At 38.4% G+C, this 17,684-nt stretch overlaps 1 protein-coding gene across 1 annotated transcript in view; it reads left to right on the top strand.

The window, feature by feature from the left end:
• The first annotated feature begins 2,906 nt into the window (after positions 1–2,906).
• The window catches only part of cnn3a (calponin 3, acidic a), a 22,514-nt gene continuing 7,736 nt past the window's right edge, over positions 2,907–17,684 (top strand). Inside the window, exons 1-6 of the mRNA XM_008438243.2 lie at positions 2,907–3,245; positions 7,489–7,610; positions 13,565–13,631; positions 13,745–13,882; positions 13,993–14,109; positions 14,237–14,383. Coding sequence (XP_008436465.1) covers positions 3,189–3,245; positions 7,489–7,610; positions 13,565–13,631; positions 13,745–13,882; positions 13,993–14,109; positions 14,237–14,383 — 648 coding nt within the window. The 5' untranslated portion in view covers positions 2,907–3,188. The remainder of the gene's footprint in view (positions 3,246–7,488; positions 7,611–13,564; positions 13,632–13,744; positions 13,883–13,992; positions 14,110–14,236; positions 14,384–17,684) is intronic.

Raw genomic sequence — 17,684 nt, 5'->3', positions numbered from 1 at the left:
TTTTTTCTGCAGTTCCACCTTAAAGTTTGCTGCAGCTCTGCTTTCCTGAATGGACCGTCTTCATCTCCACTGCAGCAAACAGGCAGCTCTGTTTTATAGATTACAGTCACTAAAAGGTTGCATTGTGCCCTTGTTTATATTTTTAATAGTGTAATTCTGTAAAGACAAAATATGTCTGGTGGTCCAGCTCTGATTTTCATATCTTGCTAAATTGCAGGTTTGAATATTGCAAAACTTTCCTATAACAAAATAGACTTGCAGAAAGAAATTACTAATAAAATATCTTACATAGGCATAGTGTTATGCTCTATATAGAGATTCTCCTTAGCTTTGATTGTATATCTTACAATTTTGTAATTTATCATTGTTTATTAAACTCTGAAAGCTGAAAGGCTTTGTTAATATTCTGTCCTAGAATGTGGTTAGATGGGCCCTTTTTTTTTGAGCACCTGCCCCTTTAGTGGTCTCTGCACGGCCCTGCCTATCAACTGTCATGACAGTTAGTTACAGTACCTACAAGGATTGCTGTCAACTGCAAAGTTCCTGAAAGTGTGACGTCACATGAGAACTATGTGTTGATCCCAAAAGGATCCCAAGATTCTTCAGAGTTACTGTACATGGTGATAACTGTGAGCAGCAAAGACCTGAAGTAGTAAGAGAGAGAGGAGGAAATTCAAACCATCTCTACCATCTATCATAATGTGAGGCATCACTGAGGATCATGATCTATGAGTTCTCTATTGCACTTAACACAATTGAGCCTGTTTTTTGCACGAAGGCTTCTTCTAATTCTCTAATACAGACCATTACAAGAGATCTTTCCTGTCAGCAGCCTCCACCATCCACAATTTTTCTTTGAAGAGTTTTGAATTAATACAAGCTACATTTAATTTCCCTCTGGAATCTATAACATATTTTTGAATTGAATTTGTAACAGAGAATGTGAAGAAACCTCCCTGTTTTTCTGTGACCGTGTCATTAAAAGAATGCTTCATAATGTTCTTGATTTTATGTCAAATCCTTCTTTGCACCAGTGATTCCACAGTCGTCCCCAGCACAGAACCAGCCTTCTTCATCAGTTTGTTGTTCAACAAGAAATGCAATTTAAAATGATCTGAGTCCCTGGTTCTACTTCTGCAGCCCCAACAGATGATGACACTTTCGAAAACACACTTCTAGAAGATATTCAGCATTTTGCTGCAAACCTTGAAGGATCTAACTTCCTCAAGAAGTACAGCCCGCTCTGTCCTTCCTTGTTTCCCTGTTGAGTCTACAGTCCAGTCTGTTTGACAGGAAGGCTGTAGGTCAAAGGAGGGTGGAATGTCTATTAGGCTGGAATCAAGAGAGAAGAATGATGAGGTTGTTCCAGAAGTCATTCTGTTAAAGTGTTCAGCTTATTTGCTTTGTCCAGACTTCCTCTTTTTGGTTGAAGCCTGTGAGCTTCTTCATTCCTAACTACGCATTTCTGATAATGTCCTTTTGTAGCTTACTCTCCAGCTTCTTCCTATGCACCTCCTTTATGTCTCCAATTTTGACTTTGAGCTGCTTATGTATACTCAATAACTCCCAGCATCTCACACTAAAGACTTTTTTTCTTGTTTAGTAGCTTCTTCACAGCTGGCAATCCAAAGTTTATTAGGGAAGGTTCTCACTGTTCTGGTGGGATGATGTTGTCCCCACAGAGGCTCATGGAGTCGCTCTCACATTCAGTCATGACATTGATGTTCTCTTCCTGTGGCTGATAAAGAGCAAATCAATATGTAACCTCAAGAAACTACATGGCTTCTTTGGCTTTCTCAGTCTTTGTCTTTGCTTACCCAGAGGTCTGGCTTTGGAGACATGAATTCTTGACATTATATTCGATTCCAAATTATACACAACCCATTTTTAGAGGACTGTAAATCTTTATTCAGTTGGATTAAGAATTTGATCCCTCATGTCATCAAAACTTGCAAAAAACGTGATGCTGAACCTAAAATCGATTAACTTTATGCTGCGGTTAAGAGGACGGCCTTAAATACATTTCCTGGTTCATGTGGCCTTACTGTTCATTTTCATAGTAATAAACTTTACTTGAAAAGGGTCACTGTACAGCTCAAACATAAATACCACCATTTCATACTGAAACCAGATTATAGTATAAAATCATTTGCATGATTGGATGCAGGTGCAAACATATTACAACATTCTGAGTTTTGTGATACATTTCAAATATGTTGCACCCTGCAAAATCTAAAAAAAATGTAAAGCCTTTCCTCATCTGCTTTAATCCATGATTAGTCAGGATTTGATATATTCCCAGGTTTTCCCTCAGATATGGATCTGAGGGAAAACCTGGGAATATATCAAATCCTGACTCTGTATTCAAAATGTTTTCAAATGTAATAACTGTGTAAGTAGCTGTTTATCCAATTACTCTGCCACTTAAAATGGAATATAAAAAATATTCAATATAAAGAGACTTTAATAAGGACCCTAACCCTTAATAAACAGAATGCAATTAAAAATTATAATCCACATTTATCCAGCTAATGACGTTCTGAGAGGTTTGAAATGGATATGGATGCGTGTAAATTCTGAGAATGGATTTTTATCATCTGTGAGATTATACAGTCCTGTTAGTTGGATCCTCATCAGTCTATCTGTTTAACAGATATACCCATTCAAGATGTTACATTTGGTGTTTTTATTAATGGTCATAACAAAAACTACGGCATAAATAATGTTCTCATATGACTGTTTGTCTAACATATTAGCTAAACATAAATATCATCCCTTTAAAGTGGAAGAAGGAGTTAAATTTGTTGTATATATTTTTGTGAAGTCGAAATGATTTTCAGCTGAAATAAAACAAACATTTGTATTTTAATGTATTCTTCTGGACTTTTGTGTTGTATATATATGCCCTGCTAAGTTTTCATTTTTGGTTTTCACTTTTTATGTTTGTTCTTTGTATGTAGTTTGAGCATGGTGTATACGTTATGGTGTGTTGACTATATGCTTATATTTCTAATGTAAAACGTGGAGAAGCTGAGGCGGTGAAGCTCTTTGATCCTGTGACGTCAGCTCGTTCCCACCACGTTCTTCTTCTTCTTCTCTCCGCAGCTCCGCTTTGTTTCCGCTGCTCTGCTGGACCGCAGATTTTCTTCAGTTCTTTCCGCTTCTGTATTTGGGATTAGGAGCAGAAAATGGCCTATTTTAATAAAGGACCTGCCTACGGCCTGTCTGCTGAAGTTAAAAGCAAAGTAAGTACTTCCTTTCTTCGACAGTCGCTTGTTAAAAACTTTAATTTGCTTGCTTAGTAACTCTGTTGTACAAGGAGTTAGAAAAACAGTCTTCTGAAGTTTGTAGCGGGGACAAACCCAAACTCTCCGAAGTTTCTCGAACTCCACGAGTTTCTGTCTCCAGTTCCAACCAGTTGAAGTTTCCATCGTGACCACAAGCGGTGCTTGAGAACAGCTTTAACAGGCTGGATGGTCCGAGGCCGACAGAAGGACGGAGGGAGATGGAAAGTTGACTTTTCTCCGAGATGTTCCACTTTTGCGCTTAAAAAAAAGAAAAAAGAATCCGAACCTGAAACCTTCCTACTGGAAGCACTGCGTCACACAGGAAGGTTTTTGAGGAGCAGCTGGGCTCTACTGTGATCTACTGATTTCACCCTGATCAGGGCCGGCCCAAGCCTCGATGGGGCCCTAAGCGAAATTTGGTTTTAAGGCCCTCTATTTCTGCTAATAATGTTGATTGCTGCTATTAACAGTCGGATGATTACATCATTCACACATCTGATGTATGCTACGTTGCTTATTGCATCTCTTATAATGCTGTTTACAGCTTTTCAGACTGTCTCAGAAGACGAGATGAACTATTTTATGAAAATGCAGAATTTCATTATAAGTTCAATAATTGTGGTCAGTCATTTCAAAAAGCATTTTGTAAATTAATTTAACATAGAGGGAAATGTGTCACAAAATAAAAAACATGGTAAATAAAAATAAAGCATCTTCATAAAAAGTTAAGTGAATGGAAAATGTGTGGTAGGAAAAGATAAACCAGCAACGGAGAAGCTGGTTCAATGAAGAAGCTGGCTAATCAAGTTTTCTGCTTGATTAGCCAGAAAACTGGCCTGACCTTTAACCCTATAACAACATGGGCCTCCAGAACACCTCAGTAGAACCACTGGATGATCTTCTCTCTGCTGTGCTGCACTGATGTAGTAATTCATGCAGAAGAAGCCCCAATCAAGTATTGAGAACAAAGAAACTCATAGTTTTCAAAAGTCTGACATATCTGTTCAAAATAACATTTTTATTAATCTTCTGTAGTGTTTCAATTTTCTAAGACTGGTTTTTGGGTTTTCATCCTCTGTTAGCCATAATCATCAAAATTACAATAAATCAAACTTAAGATATTTTACTTCACGTGTAAAGAATCTAGAATATGAGTTTCACTTTTTGAAATGAGTAAATAAATGATAAAATATTTTACTTTCTTGTGATATTTTTTTATCTGTGACTAGAAATAGGCATTTATTGTACTGTAACCCAGGCTTTCCTTCTGGGGTTAGGGTTAGCCCCGACTTTTATTAATATCATGATAGTACTACAAAATATCATGATAAAATTTGAAATCCATATAGCCCACCCAGCCCCGGCTCCAGAAGAATTTAGCAGGGGGGACCTTTTCTTAATTTGGGGGGCAGAGTAAACGAGCTTTTATTTTAATATAAACAAACCTTTCAAATAAAATAACCATGTTTATTAATACAACATAAATGATAAGGATGACATGTATAAAATGTTGAGCACTTATGCTCAAACTTGCATAAACATTAGCTCATACATTGCAGAAATCTAAGAATGTAATGTTTCCAGTCTCTGAAGTCTATTTCTTTAAATGCAAACTCAATCTACTACTCAAGTAAGAGTAGTAATAAGATTACTCAAGAAGAAGAAAAAGGTACAGTGTAATAAATGGCTGATTCTGTAATGGGCAATACCCCCCGATGCCTGCCCCTGCCACCGGGCCTGTGCCTGCCCCTGCCACCGGGCCTGTGCCTGCCCCTGCCACCGGGCCTGTGCCTGCCCCTGCCACCGGGCCTGAGCCTGCCCCTAATAACTCCTGAGTTTAGAGCCCTGTGGGCCAGTAGTGTTGAAGCTTCTTCAGCATCTAATGATTTAAAAGGCAAATAAAACTGTGTTAGATCATCATTTTAGAGCACAGATGTCAAACCAAACTCCAGTCCTGGAGGGCCACTGCCCTGCAACTTTTAGATGTGACTCTGCTGCACCAGCTGAATAGAATAATTAGGTCACTAGCACGGCTCTGGAGAACTGATCTACACAAGAAGGAGGTAATTAAGCCATTTTATTCAGTGTTTTGTACCTGTGGCACATCTAAAAACTGCAGGACAGTGGCCCTTGAGGACCGGAGTTTGACGCCCCTGTTTTAGAGTCTCAACAAAAAGAATTGGTGCAGAAAAAGCCTGGAGATCACTAGAAGTTGAATTCTCCACTAGTGTCTGCATTGAGACAGTTTCTTTGTTTACTAGAACGTTTTCTACTCAGAAAGTATAAACTACACAGGAACTAACTCCACTGCAGGTGTTTTAGTGAGCTGCTAATCCATTTATTACACAGTGGAAGGGATTTGTCAGTATATAGCACACATTTTTTTGGGTGTGTGTGAGTTACAAATAACTCAGAGAAAAGAGGAGATGGACTCCAGTCATGATGTTCTGACAGCATACCTTGGCTCATGATAGTTATGCAAATATTTCAAAGAAAAATGTCATTGTTAGCAGCCAGCTGGCACATTTAAAGATCGATGTCCAAAAAAGTCATGTATATCAATGAACAAATCCTACAGCTGCTAAAATCTGACACCGCTCCATTTGTGTTTACTTTTTGTGAAGAAGGAAATTGCTCTGGTTTTCTTCAGAGGTTTTGTGTCAATTTCTCCAGTAGCGCCACCACAGGTGATGGGGGGAACAGGTTTTTCAGTTAGTTTTAGTCATTTGACACAGTGCAGTGTGAATGCGAACTACAGTTCTGAAAATGTAACAAATGTTGCAATTTTAGTCCCCAATCGAACCGAGTCTATCCAGTGTGAATCCTAAAAGTGTTCTCACTGTATTCAGTAGCCAGTGAACTATGCTACCCAATGCTTAATTTGTAAATCAAACTTTGTTGGTGTTCCGACACCTGAACACAGTACTTAGGCGTTCAAATATTGAAATACTAAATCAAATTGTATTTCTGCTTTAAAATGTTTTATGTGTATAAAGTGCGGGATCGCTTCTTATTTACTTAGCGTAGCCCATACTGCGGCCAGGTGTGTCTCCTCTTCTTCCTCTCTGCTTCTACATTGTGCTCTATCTATGGGACAAAAAGTGCTACTCTACCTTTTAGGAAAAGGTATTCAGACCCGTGGAGAGCTCATGCCCCGGTACAACAAACTGTTTAGCTTGGCACTCACCCAGACCTCTGGCACCTGCTCCAGTACCTCCATTACCCCTGCCTTGTGCTTCACTTCTCCATTGTTTAATTGTACAATAAGAAGTCTTTTTGTAAAATAAATAAATACAAAAAAGACATAGAAAAAAACAACCTTTTTGGCATTTTGATTATTGTTATTTTGATAAGCTGGTACCATTGTAACACGTGATGCACTACGTAATATGATTACCCACATTTCTCTTTCCATCATAATTTATGAAAATTGTATTTATGACTCATAACTTTAAAACTGTTGTATATTATAATCATATTTTTGTGTTTTTATTAAAAGTACCCTTGACTCTTGAGTTTCACGGGCAGAGTTTTAAAGGGCAGAAGCAGAAATACTTACATAAAGGGCCAGATCTATATCATCTTACATCATATTAAACAGTTCATAAGTGGCTAGTATGTTTAAAAGTTTATGCTTTATGTTATTATTTGGTGATTACCTGTCCAACATAGATTTTGTTGGTTCAAGTTGGTCAAACCTTTTCATAACTTTCTAGATCCAAGCAAACAGTTGCCAGAATTCATGATTTCAAAACAGTAGAATTCCCTTTAAGGGAGTTCAAATGAAGCACTAATACTACCAATTAGTTTTGAACAGATCATTAATAGTGTTAAGTTATACATAACAGATTGAGATACAGAGTACTTCAAATCTTAAAAATAGGAACATATTTTGTAAATGTCCATTGTGGCAGAAAGTGCTTTTGTACTACATTTTTGTGGATTATGTTTAGTTTTTCATTAATGAAGAAAAATCATGATAAAATTGTGATGAGAATTTAACTGTCAAAGAAAAATCTGATATATTTTGTCATATCTCCCAGTTCTCTCACAAATGAGAGAAATGATAGGTTTAAGTGAAATCACCAATGGGCTTCCTGAAGACTGACATTCTTCCATAACTACATTAGCAATACCTTTCAACTTCATTTTGCTAAAAAGAAGTCTTGCAGAAGTTTTGAAAATATTTTCATTTTTTTAGATTGCTCAAAAATATGACCCCCAGAAGGAGGAGGAGCTGCGCTTCTGGATCGAGGACGTAACAGGGATGGCCATAGGAGAAAACTTCCAGAAAGGTTTGAAGGATGGAGTCATCCTTTGCGAGTAAGTTTTGTTTGTGAGAGTTTTTATGGCAGACTGTAGGCAGAACATGGGGACTCATCTAAGCTCCCTGCAGATCTTCACTATATCTACACAGAAGGATGCTTTGATTTTGCAAATCATCTGATTAGGTAGAAATCACTCATCTGACTGTCAGATTAAGTGCAGCCTCTGACTCTAAAGCGATTTGTATGTGGCAAATCATACTGACCAAACAGAAAGTAGATGTTATTGATAAAGTATAGAGCCTTTTCTGTTCTTCCTCTGTGCAAATCAGATGTGAGTAGAGGTAAGACCAAGTCATTCTTTCGCAAGTCATCTTTGCCTTTCCAAAAAGACCTGTTTTCAGTCTGAAAATGTAAGCACAAATACTAAAAGTTTGAGAACATAAGACATGAAATGCTGCATTCAGACTAAAAATGTGTGTTGACTTGTGGAAGTAAAATTCCCCCTACCCTGATGCTGTGAGTGTAATCTTTGTGTTTGAGGTTTGTTTGTTCACAGATGCATCACCGATTGCTTTTAAGCCGGTCAATTAAACTGGACCCCTCTCTCAAATTCCACTTAATCTATGTTGAGATGCTGTTACTGGTGCCAATGTTCTTAAAACGCATGACTTCCTAAAATCAGGGAAGCCTGATTGAAGAGCAACACACCATAACCTCTGCAACAGCGTAATTATAGTCAAGTTAAAGCATCGATGTCCAGTTCTGCAGTATCGCTGCTCAGTGGTGTCAGAGGTTACTGTATAAAAGAGAGATACACAAAACAGAAATTAATTTGGAAGGAGAAGAAAGAGAAAGCAATAGATAAACATAAAACAACAAAAAATAAAGAACTTCAGTTTTTATCAGTGACAGCCATCACTTTGTTTCCAGAAGAATCCACAGTGTCAGGTTTCTGGTTTACTGGGACAGTTTTTGTTCTTCACTTTAATTACTGTGAGGGATGGTGTGTATCTAGGCAGCAGGTGGGCACTTGGAGAAATTAGAATTTCTGATAGCTAGATCAAGATCATGTGTTGATGTAGCAATGGGGTATATGCCACGAGAGGTGGTGACGTATTTCCGTTTGAATTTATGCCACATAGATTGGTTCCGGGTCCTGCTTGCTCCTATTGTTTTTACCCAAAGCTGCAAGATCTGTACCATGAAAAAGACGCAAAACTTAAAATATCTGTGAGCTACTGGTACAACAACCAAGTTTTGTGGTGTGCTGTTGTGTCCAGTAATTAGCCGGTACCATCCAGTGCTTAGTTTTTTTCATTTTCCTGCTGATATCAAGGCGGCAGCGGACTGTAGCCAAAACTTAGCCACTACAGCTAACACCCGGTTAGCTGTAGTGGCTAACCCGGTGCTTTGAAATATCCTCAAGCTATTTCAAAGCTTGAGGATATTGAAGATCAGGTGTCAGAAATAGAAGATGGAGGTTAAAAGTGAGCTGTATGCTTCGTTCACTGGAATAATTTGTTGGAGGAAAATAATGCCAGAGGAAATCCACTGCTACGGGAACAGGCTGAGAACAGAGGCAGCGATTCGCACAAGGTGAGTCAATACGTGTGTTGATGCGTTTGTGTTATACGGAGTATGAAATTATTTTAAAGCAACTCCTTAGCTTTTTTTTATGTGACAATTATATAAAATACATTTAACATGCAGTCGAAGCGATACCGAGCAGGTAATTTAAGAACAACCGAGAGCAGCAACGCTTCAGCCCGATCAGAACCACACAGGTAGTCAGTCAGATTAAGGTCCAAAACCTTCTTCGCTTTACAGCCGTTTCAGTGGCTCCGACCCACATAAAAAACCCACAGAACAAATGGTACAAATCACGTATTTCCCGAATCCCGAAAATATGACATCTACCTTTGATGTTTCATAGTTATAATCCACGTTAGAGTGAATTTTTCCACTTGGCTGCTATAATCTGTTCTTGCGTTACAGAGACGTAATTTCTCTTTTTTTCCTCTGAGATTCTGCTTAGAAAATGAGTTTGACTGCATTTTGTTTTTAAAATGGTAAATTTAGGTTTGCCTCGACTTTTATAAACTAATGCCTCTTATATGCATCATTGTATGTATTACTGTTGGTGCAGATATTAGGCGAACACGGTGCTTTGCCTGCTAGTAGTTTAAATTAATTTCAGCTGCACACTTTAATAAGAGTATTCAGATTTTAACATGCATTTTCTAAGTAGTATTTTAGTTCACTCTTTACTCAGTAACTTCAGTGTTGTTAACTCTGAAACATATAGCATAGATATGTAGATTGCACAATGCACAGATCGTTTACATAGCATCTTTGTAAGCTTGTCCCTGTTACCTACGTCAGACATATGAGGCATTATGATGAATACAAACGATTTATTAACTTACAATAACTTAAAGTTATTGTGAAGTTTTGACACATCCAGCTTAAATCCTTTGTTGTTGTTGGAGCGTTTCAGGAGGTCTGAATAATTATATAAGCATCATTAATAGTCCTGCAGGACTGAGGAGCCACTGTTAACATAATGTTGCTGTGAACTGGAACCATTCTATGTGGCATAAAAATGCGGAAGTGCTAAAATGGAAGTCCGTGGCATGTAGCCCATTTGGTATTATAAGTTCAACCTTGAACTAGTGGGTGCACTGATTTCACAGATTAGGGTTATTTTTGCTTGACTTTGACAACCTTATGTAGATGTGATGTGAAATTTGGTGTGCTTTGGTTCAGCGACAAAATAAAAAAAGACAACCAACACACCAATTCTGACAGAGTAGGTGTTTAAATTAGCTCCCAGTCGTCTAAAGTTGGTTTGTCCTGTGATAACCATTTTCTTGTAATGTTCTTTTTACTTGCTATTAATAAAATAGTCATCAGATATTTGTTTCCTTTTGAAACTTCTTCTTGAGGTATTATGCCAAAATACATAAGCTTGAGCTCTGTTCTGTTTGAAAATATCTTGTAAGGCACTATTTATCTCTTTCCAATAATCTTTTATAATCGGGCAGTCCCAGAAGACTTAATAGTTTGCATTTTAATTTCTACATTTTCTCCAATAAGTAGAAGGATTTCCATTATAGTGGCATTTCTAAGTAGGTGTGATCAAGAACCTTACCAGGATTTTCCATCCAAATTCTTGCCAGTGTAGTGAAACCCTTTTCAAACGTACTTGAATAAGTTTGAAAAAAAAAAAACGTATTCAAGTACGTTTTTTGTTAATGGAGACTGAGAATCCATTTTATTTTTGTTTTTGGTCGTTTTGTTTATTTAGTTTATCAGTTCCAGTGTTACGTGTTCTTTTGAAAATAAAGTGTATCTATCTATGCCAGGAAATCGCATGCATTATTACATAATTTCCATAAAATCTGTGTCAAAAAGTCGTAAAACAATGTTATCGTTTATCGCAATAATTTTTTAGACAGTGCATCATCCAGCAAAATTTGTTATCGTGACAGGCCTACTAATTACCTAATTATTCTATTCAGGTGGTTCAGCAGAGGCACATCTAAAAGTTGCAGGACAGCGGCCCTCCAGGACTGGAGTTTGACATCTGTGCTCAAAGGGTTGTTTTCATCCACCAATTATCTATATTATTTAAGAAATTTTGTAGATTTGTTATGAGCTAGAGCTGCCTGGACAAGATTGGGTGCCGCCTTTGTTTCAATATTTTTTCATTGAGCATTATATTTTGGGTCGCCAGTATATCAGTGTTCTTTCTTGTGCTGCTAAATAATAATATCTAAGGGAGAGGGGGGGTTACCTCCTAACCCCCATTGATAATCCCTTCTTTTTCCATTTTCTAACACCTTGTCCCCTAATGGGGTCAGGAGGGTTGCTGGTGCCTCTCCAGCTAGCGTTCCAGGCGTGAGGCGGGGTCACCCTGGACAGGTCGCCAGTCTGTCGCAGGGCAACACAGAGACACACAGGACACACAACCATACACAGGCTCACACCTAGGGAGAATTTAGATAGACCAATTAACCTGACAGTCATGTTTTTGGACTGTGGGAGGAAACTGGAGAACCTGGAGAAAACCCACCATGCACAGGGAGAACATGCAAACTCCATGCAGAAAGACCCAGGGCTGGGAATCAAACCCAGAACCTTCTTGCTGCAAGGCAACAGCTCTACCAACTGCACCACTGTGCAGCCCTATTGTAAGACCGTATATACAATTCTGGGTCTTTTACCTGCCAAATATACCTTGATAATAGTTTGTCCTATTCATTAAAAACCTTTTAGTTAATTTCAATTTATTGAAATCTGAAATAAATATAGCAGTTTGGGCAGTATGTTCATTTTAATGGAGTCAAATGAGAGCTAAAAGTTAGACAGGGAGTAAGATTCCATCTTGTGATATCCTCTTTAATTTTTTGTATTGGAACATAATTACAATCAAATAGTTTTTAGAGGTCTTTTGATATGCTAATGTCAAGATATTTGAGCTGGTCAGTGTACTAAGCTAAGGGGTTTTTGTTTTGTATTTCCTGTGGTGGAGTTAATTGTAAGACAGCAACTGAGTTTTGTTAATATTAATTTTGTACCCTGATAATTTACCAAATTGTTTGAATAATTGTATCAAGATTGGAAGGGAGTAGGTTGGTTGTTCTACATAAATTAATATATCGTCTGCATAACAAGCCAATTTGTGCTCCGTCCCTTGAATATCTATTCCTTTAATATCCTTATTTTGTCTTAGCGATTGGGCTAATGGTTCTAAGTATAGTGTGAAAAGTAATGGTGACATGCACACCCTGCCAAATATATATTGATAATAGTTTCTAAAGTTATTCTGTCAGATAAACGTCCATTAACTTTTATCCTGGCTGTAGAATTATTGCATAGCGCCTGTATTGTTTTTATTATTCCATCATGTAGTCCAAATTTATGCAAAACGCTGAAAAGAAAATTCCAATCAACTGAATTGAATGCTTTTTCCACATCTATGCTGATTATAATGGCTTTCAATTTTTTTTTGTATGTGATCTATAACATGAAGTGATTTTTTTATATTGTCCTGTGTTTGACATTGTTGTATGAATCCAGTTTGATTGTTATGTATTAGGGAAGGAATTCCTCCCTTCCCTAATACAAGTGGCCTACTGATATCGTCTGGCCATAGCAGAAGTGAAAAGTTGATCATCAATATCTAAAACAGATATTGGTCGGTATGATCGAATATCATACCGACCAATATCATTGTCACTTGTTTGTCCAACAAAGGAGGTCTGGATCCCACCGTTGCCACCAATGCAATATTAAAAAGTATTAAGAAATTGCCTGACCATGAGTGGTTTGGAATATCATGGCTGTCTTGGACTGTAGATTGATTATTTGGGATTAGCACGCTGGTGTTGAGATCCCCAGGTAAATAGTCAGGCACTGGGCCTGGGGCCGAAACAATCTGGTCGAGGACCAGCTTCTTTACTATTTTTAATATTTGACCGTGTTCCTATGGTTATGCACTATCAGTGTCCAACATTTTGTTTTACAAAATCCTTCCAGCTGCAGAGCATCCAAAACCATGGAAATAACTGTCTAAACATGCAGCACTTCAACCAAAGACGTGATGATCCAGTCTAAAAAAAGAAACAAAAAGCTACTCCAGTAGCTCTGTTACTAGAATAGCTCTAATAACAGAGCTACTAGCTCCTCCAACTTGCTGTCACCATTAGAGGTGCCAATCTGTAAGTGATTATTATTCCTTCTTGAAGTTAACTTTTAACATGTGTGACCCCTGACTGCAGCATGTTCAGGTATTCCACCATACAGAGGATCTACAACATACTAGCCCTGCTGCTGGAGGCTGATTGTGAAAAAAATCCAATCAGCTGGGCTTATCTGGAGCTGAATGCTATTGTTATGTTCTCTGAAGTGATGGGCATGTGTGTGAATGAACCTGTTGTCACTCAGTGTGACTACAGAACCTCAAAAAAATAGATGGTATTTTCAAGTCTGTCTTGTTCCATTCAGGTTAATAAATAAGCTGCAACCTGGCACAGTTAAGAAAATTAACCACTCCCAGCTGAACTGGCACAAGGTAAGACTCATCTCTAATCTCTACCTGAATGTCTTCTGTTTCTTGCCAAAACATTAAAACAAGTGTTTGGTTTTTTGTTTGGTTGTTTTTTCCCTCTATGTTGATTTCTGCAGCTTGAAAACCTTGGGAATTTCATCAAAGCAATCCTGACCTACGGCCTGAAGCCTACTGATATCTTTGAGGCCAATGACCTGTTTGAAAATGGAAACATGACTCAAGTACAGACCACACTGCTTGCACTGGCCAGCATGGTAAGTTCAGACGCATTGCTAATGGATTCTTTGTTCTGAGCAGAATTTTGCTGGTGAATGATTGAACTCATGAGGAATTAGTCCTGGCTCTGTTCTGTTGGGTCTATCAGGCAAAGACAAAAGGCATGGACACAAAGATTGATATTGGGGTAAAATATGCAGACAAACAAGCACGGCAGTTTGATGAAGAGAAGATCAAGGCTGGGCAATGTGTCATTGGGCTGCAGGTAACAGTTTCAGGCTATACATTTTCAGTCTTTGCTGAGACAGACATCTCTTTTATTTCTAAACTAAATCTCCATGTTTAATCTAGAGATGTGAGTTTGAGAGGCCATGTTTCTGTTTTATCCTCAGATGGGGACAAACAAGTGTGCCAGTCAGGCTGGAATGACAGCGTATGGAACCAGAAGACATCTGTATGACCCAAAGACCCACACTGATAAACCGTATGACCAGACCACCATCAGTCTGCAGATGGGCACCAACAAAGGAGCCAGCCAGGTTATACCTTACTGCTGTTTGCACCTCACTTTTGATCATTCTTTTTAGTTGTTACATGATGTCACAGAGTTGGAGTTCTCATAAAATCCACTGGTTAGTTGCATGTAATCATATAAAAAATGGGAACAGTCTAAAATTTATATCACTGAGAAATTCAAGCAATATAGTTAAAAAAAGAAAACTAAGGCTGCGTTCACAAAACAGCTTGAAGTGACCTAATTCAAATGTTTTTGACGTAATGCGAAATCTATCTGATCTTTTCTTTACAGTCTGAACAACACAGGTCAAATTCTTTTCGAATGCGACCCAGGCCACTTGGGTACCTGATACGTATACTCTTCAAATGTGACCTCGACAAAAGTCACTGTTCTTTGTCCTGATACGTGCAAGCAGGAAGAATAACAAACCTGACCGACTATAATGAGGATTAAGTTGTTAATATGCTGGCAGCGGTCAGACAACAGCTACTTCTGCAAACACTGAGCACTTTTTTTTAAAGGTTTTGTTGTCTCTAGTGGCCTTTATTTGAAAGTATTTTGACAGGAAGGAGATGGGATGAGAGATGGGGAAGACATGCGGCAAATGTCACCAGGCCGGCAGTTGAACCTGCGACCACCGGCATGAGGACTAAAGCCTCAATACATGGGTTGTGCTTTGCCCCCGTGCCACCACAGCACCCCGACTTCTTCTTTTTATGGCGTTTGGTAGAACCATAGACATGAATACGTACACGCCTCATGGAGCGCTGAGTCGCATGTTACGTCACGGCCATCTTCTATGTGGCAGCAGGGCGATCGGAGCTCCTTAAGTCCTTTGCTGTGTGTTTCAACCGTTTTACGAAACAAACTGGATTCATTGGCATTACCTTCCACAGGTAAGGATGAAAGATCAGAATTACTTGACTTTGCAGCCAGAAATTCGCTTCTAAACAACCAAGAAATATTTCCTATGTAACTAAATTGGCCCGAAGTAATCGCTGATTGTTAGCGTAGCAGCTAACGTTTTCATACTGTTTTCTAATGAGAACTGATGGAAAAACTGCTGTTAGAGGAGAAGTTCATTAAAAACCAGAGGATTTAGTGAGTAAAGATCAGTCAGGATCAGAGCTGGAGCTGCTGGTCTTCAGTCTGTTTCCAGCTCAGCTTCACCATGTCGGTGTTTAGCTATAAAGATGCTACGAGTCAGAGCCCAAAGTGCTGAAAATGTCTTTTTCTGAATATGAAGGAAACGTGTATGTATTTTCTATTTCACTTTTGGATAATTTCTCTTTTATACTTGGCTTTAGCCTGTGAACCAGGACGTCTCAGAAGTCATTGAGTTCTCCCAGTGTGACCAGCAGACTGAAGCCTGTGACCAGTGTTCCCAGTATAATGAATAAATGTTTTATTCTTTCACTTTTTGTGTATTTTTAAAGATCTCAATCTGAAGTGTTAGTGTATTAATACAGCTTATGTAATGAAATAAAAATAATTTACTCTGTTAGAATTATTGGTAACACTTTATTTGAAGGGGTGTGAATAAGACTGACATGACACCGTCATAAACATGAATAAGTCTTCATGAATATTTATGACTGTTGTCATAAAGCGTCATTCGATAAATTATGACACTTTTAATACAAAGTTGACATTATTCAAAATGACTGATCAAGTCATTTCTCAATGTATAAAAAAATAAATACAAGAAAAATTTTTTTTCTTGAAACGTTAAATGTACATTAAATTATGGAATTATGTAAATCTGTTCTTTAATAAAACACTGTAAAAGTGTCTGTTAATGTCAATATAAAAACTATTTATCAGAATAATTTCTATCAAATAAAAACATTGTGCTCTTTATTCAGAAATGCCCCAAAACAATTAAATAATCATATCAAAAGTTAGAAACATTGTCTTTAGTGCTTTCTCTGATTACCAAATATATTAATGTGTGAGGAAATGTGTCAATGACAGGTATTAACTTAAAATACTTTGTAGAACGGCACTTTCTGAAGTTTGGTCCATTTACTAGCTTACTGGCAGAAAAGCCACATTCAATATGGCGGTCGCTGAGACGTATCGCAGCAATGGGCCGACCTGCTCCATGAGGCGTCTATGTGTCTATGGGCAGGACACTGAGAACGATGCCGTTATTGCGCCCTCTACTGCACATGCGGGACACTTTCAGGTCGTTTGCCCGTTCACACTGCAGAACACGTACAGGTCGCATATGTGCGGCAGTGTGAACGACCCCGGCAAAAATAAATAAATAAAATTTAACAAAAAATCGGAATTGGGTCACTTCAGGCTGCAGTGTGAACGCAGTCTAAAACACATGATGATAGTTTGATGCACTGTTTACAGTGAGATCCAGAGAGGTTTTTGAGGCCTTCAGAAAGAGATTCCAGAGGTTTGAAAAGAGTCACTGTAAAAAAAAGTTCACAAGTGTGAAACAACAAAGGCAGAAATAAAACTGGATCTTGTGACATTACAGTAACTAAACATACTCATGCTTTTATTCAGGATTTGCTGAGAATTCATAAATAAAATGTTTTGTCTGTGTCAACCATATCTTGCTCTAATATAGAGATGCTATGGGGCAACTTGGGGCTGAACCCCTCAAACATCTCACTGCTGAAAGGGAGTTTTGGAATAAACTTTACTCAGAAAATGGTAGGTAGGTAGGACCAGGGTTGTAGACCTCCACTTTAGGGTGCTTTTCCACTGGCAAGTTGCTAGAGCACGACTTGTTAATGTGTGCCTTAATTCTACCCCAGGTAGTGAGCTTTTCCATTATACGCTCTGTTCCTCTCTTTTCTGGGCAAGACGTGAGCAATCAGAAGCTGTGGTTAACTCTCCACTGATGTTTGCAGCAACACACAGCAATGGAGAACCTCGAGGTTGTGGTTCTGATGGGCTCAAACCCAGATATTTAACTTTAACTTATAGAAATTCAATGCTGGACCAAACAATGCTAAAGACTCAGATCAACTGAATATTTCCCTATACATATAAATATGGATAGTCAATATGGGGACCGGAGGGTGTGCTCCAATTACAGRGGGGTCACACTCTTAAGCCTCCCTGGTAAGGTCTATTCAGGGGTCCTGGAGAGGAGGGTTCGTTGGATAGTCGAACCTCGGATTCTGGAAGAATCCGAGGTTCGGAACAGATTATACCCAAGCTGTTCCTGAAGGAGGAACAGCTCATCCTGCTCTCTCTCGTCCTTACTGATAACCTTGCCTGCGAATTATTTTTAAAGTCACAATTTTTATAATTATATTTACATTATCGACATCATAACTGGATTACTTCAAACCTAA

The sequence above is a fragment of the Poecilia reticulata genome, linkage group LG20, assembly GCF_000633615.1.
Source record: "Poecilia reticulata strain Guanapo linkage group LG20, Guppy_female_1.0+MT, whole genome shotgun sequence".
In the NCBI taxonomy this organism is placed as follows: domain Eukaryota; kingdom Metazoa; phylum Chordata; class Actinopteri; order Cyprinodontiformes; family Poeciliidae; genus Poecilia; species Poecilia reticulata.
The sequence above is the reverse complement of the archived record's forward strand: the minus strand, read 5'-3'. Positions and strand labels throughout refer to the sequence as shown.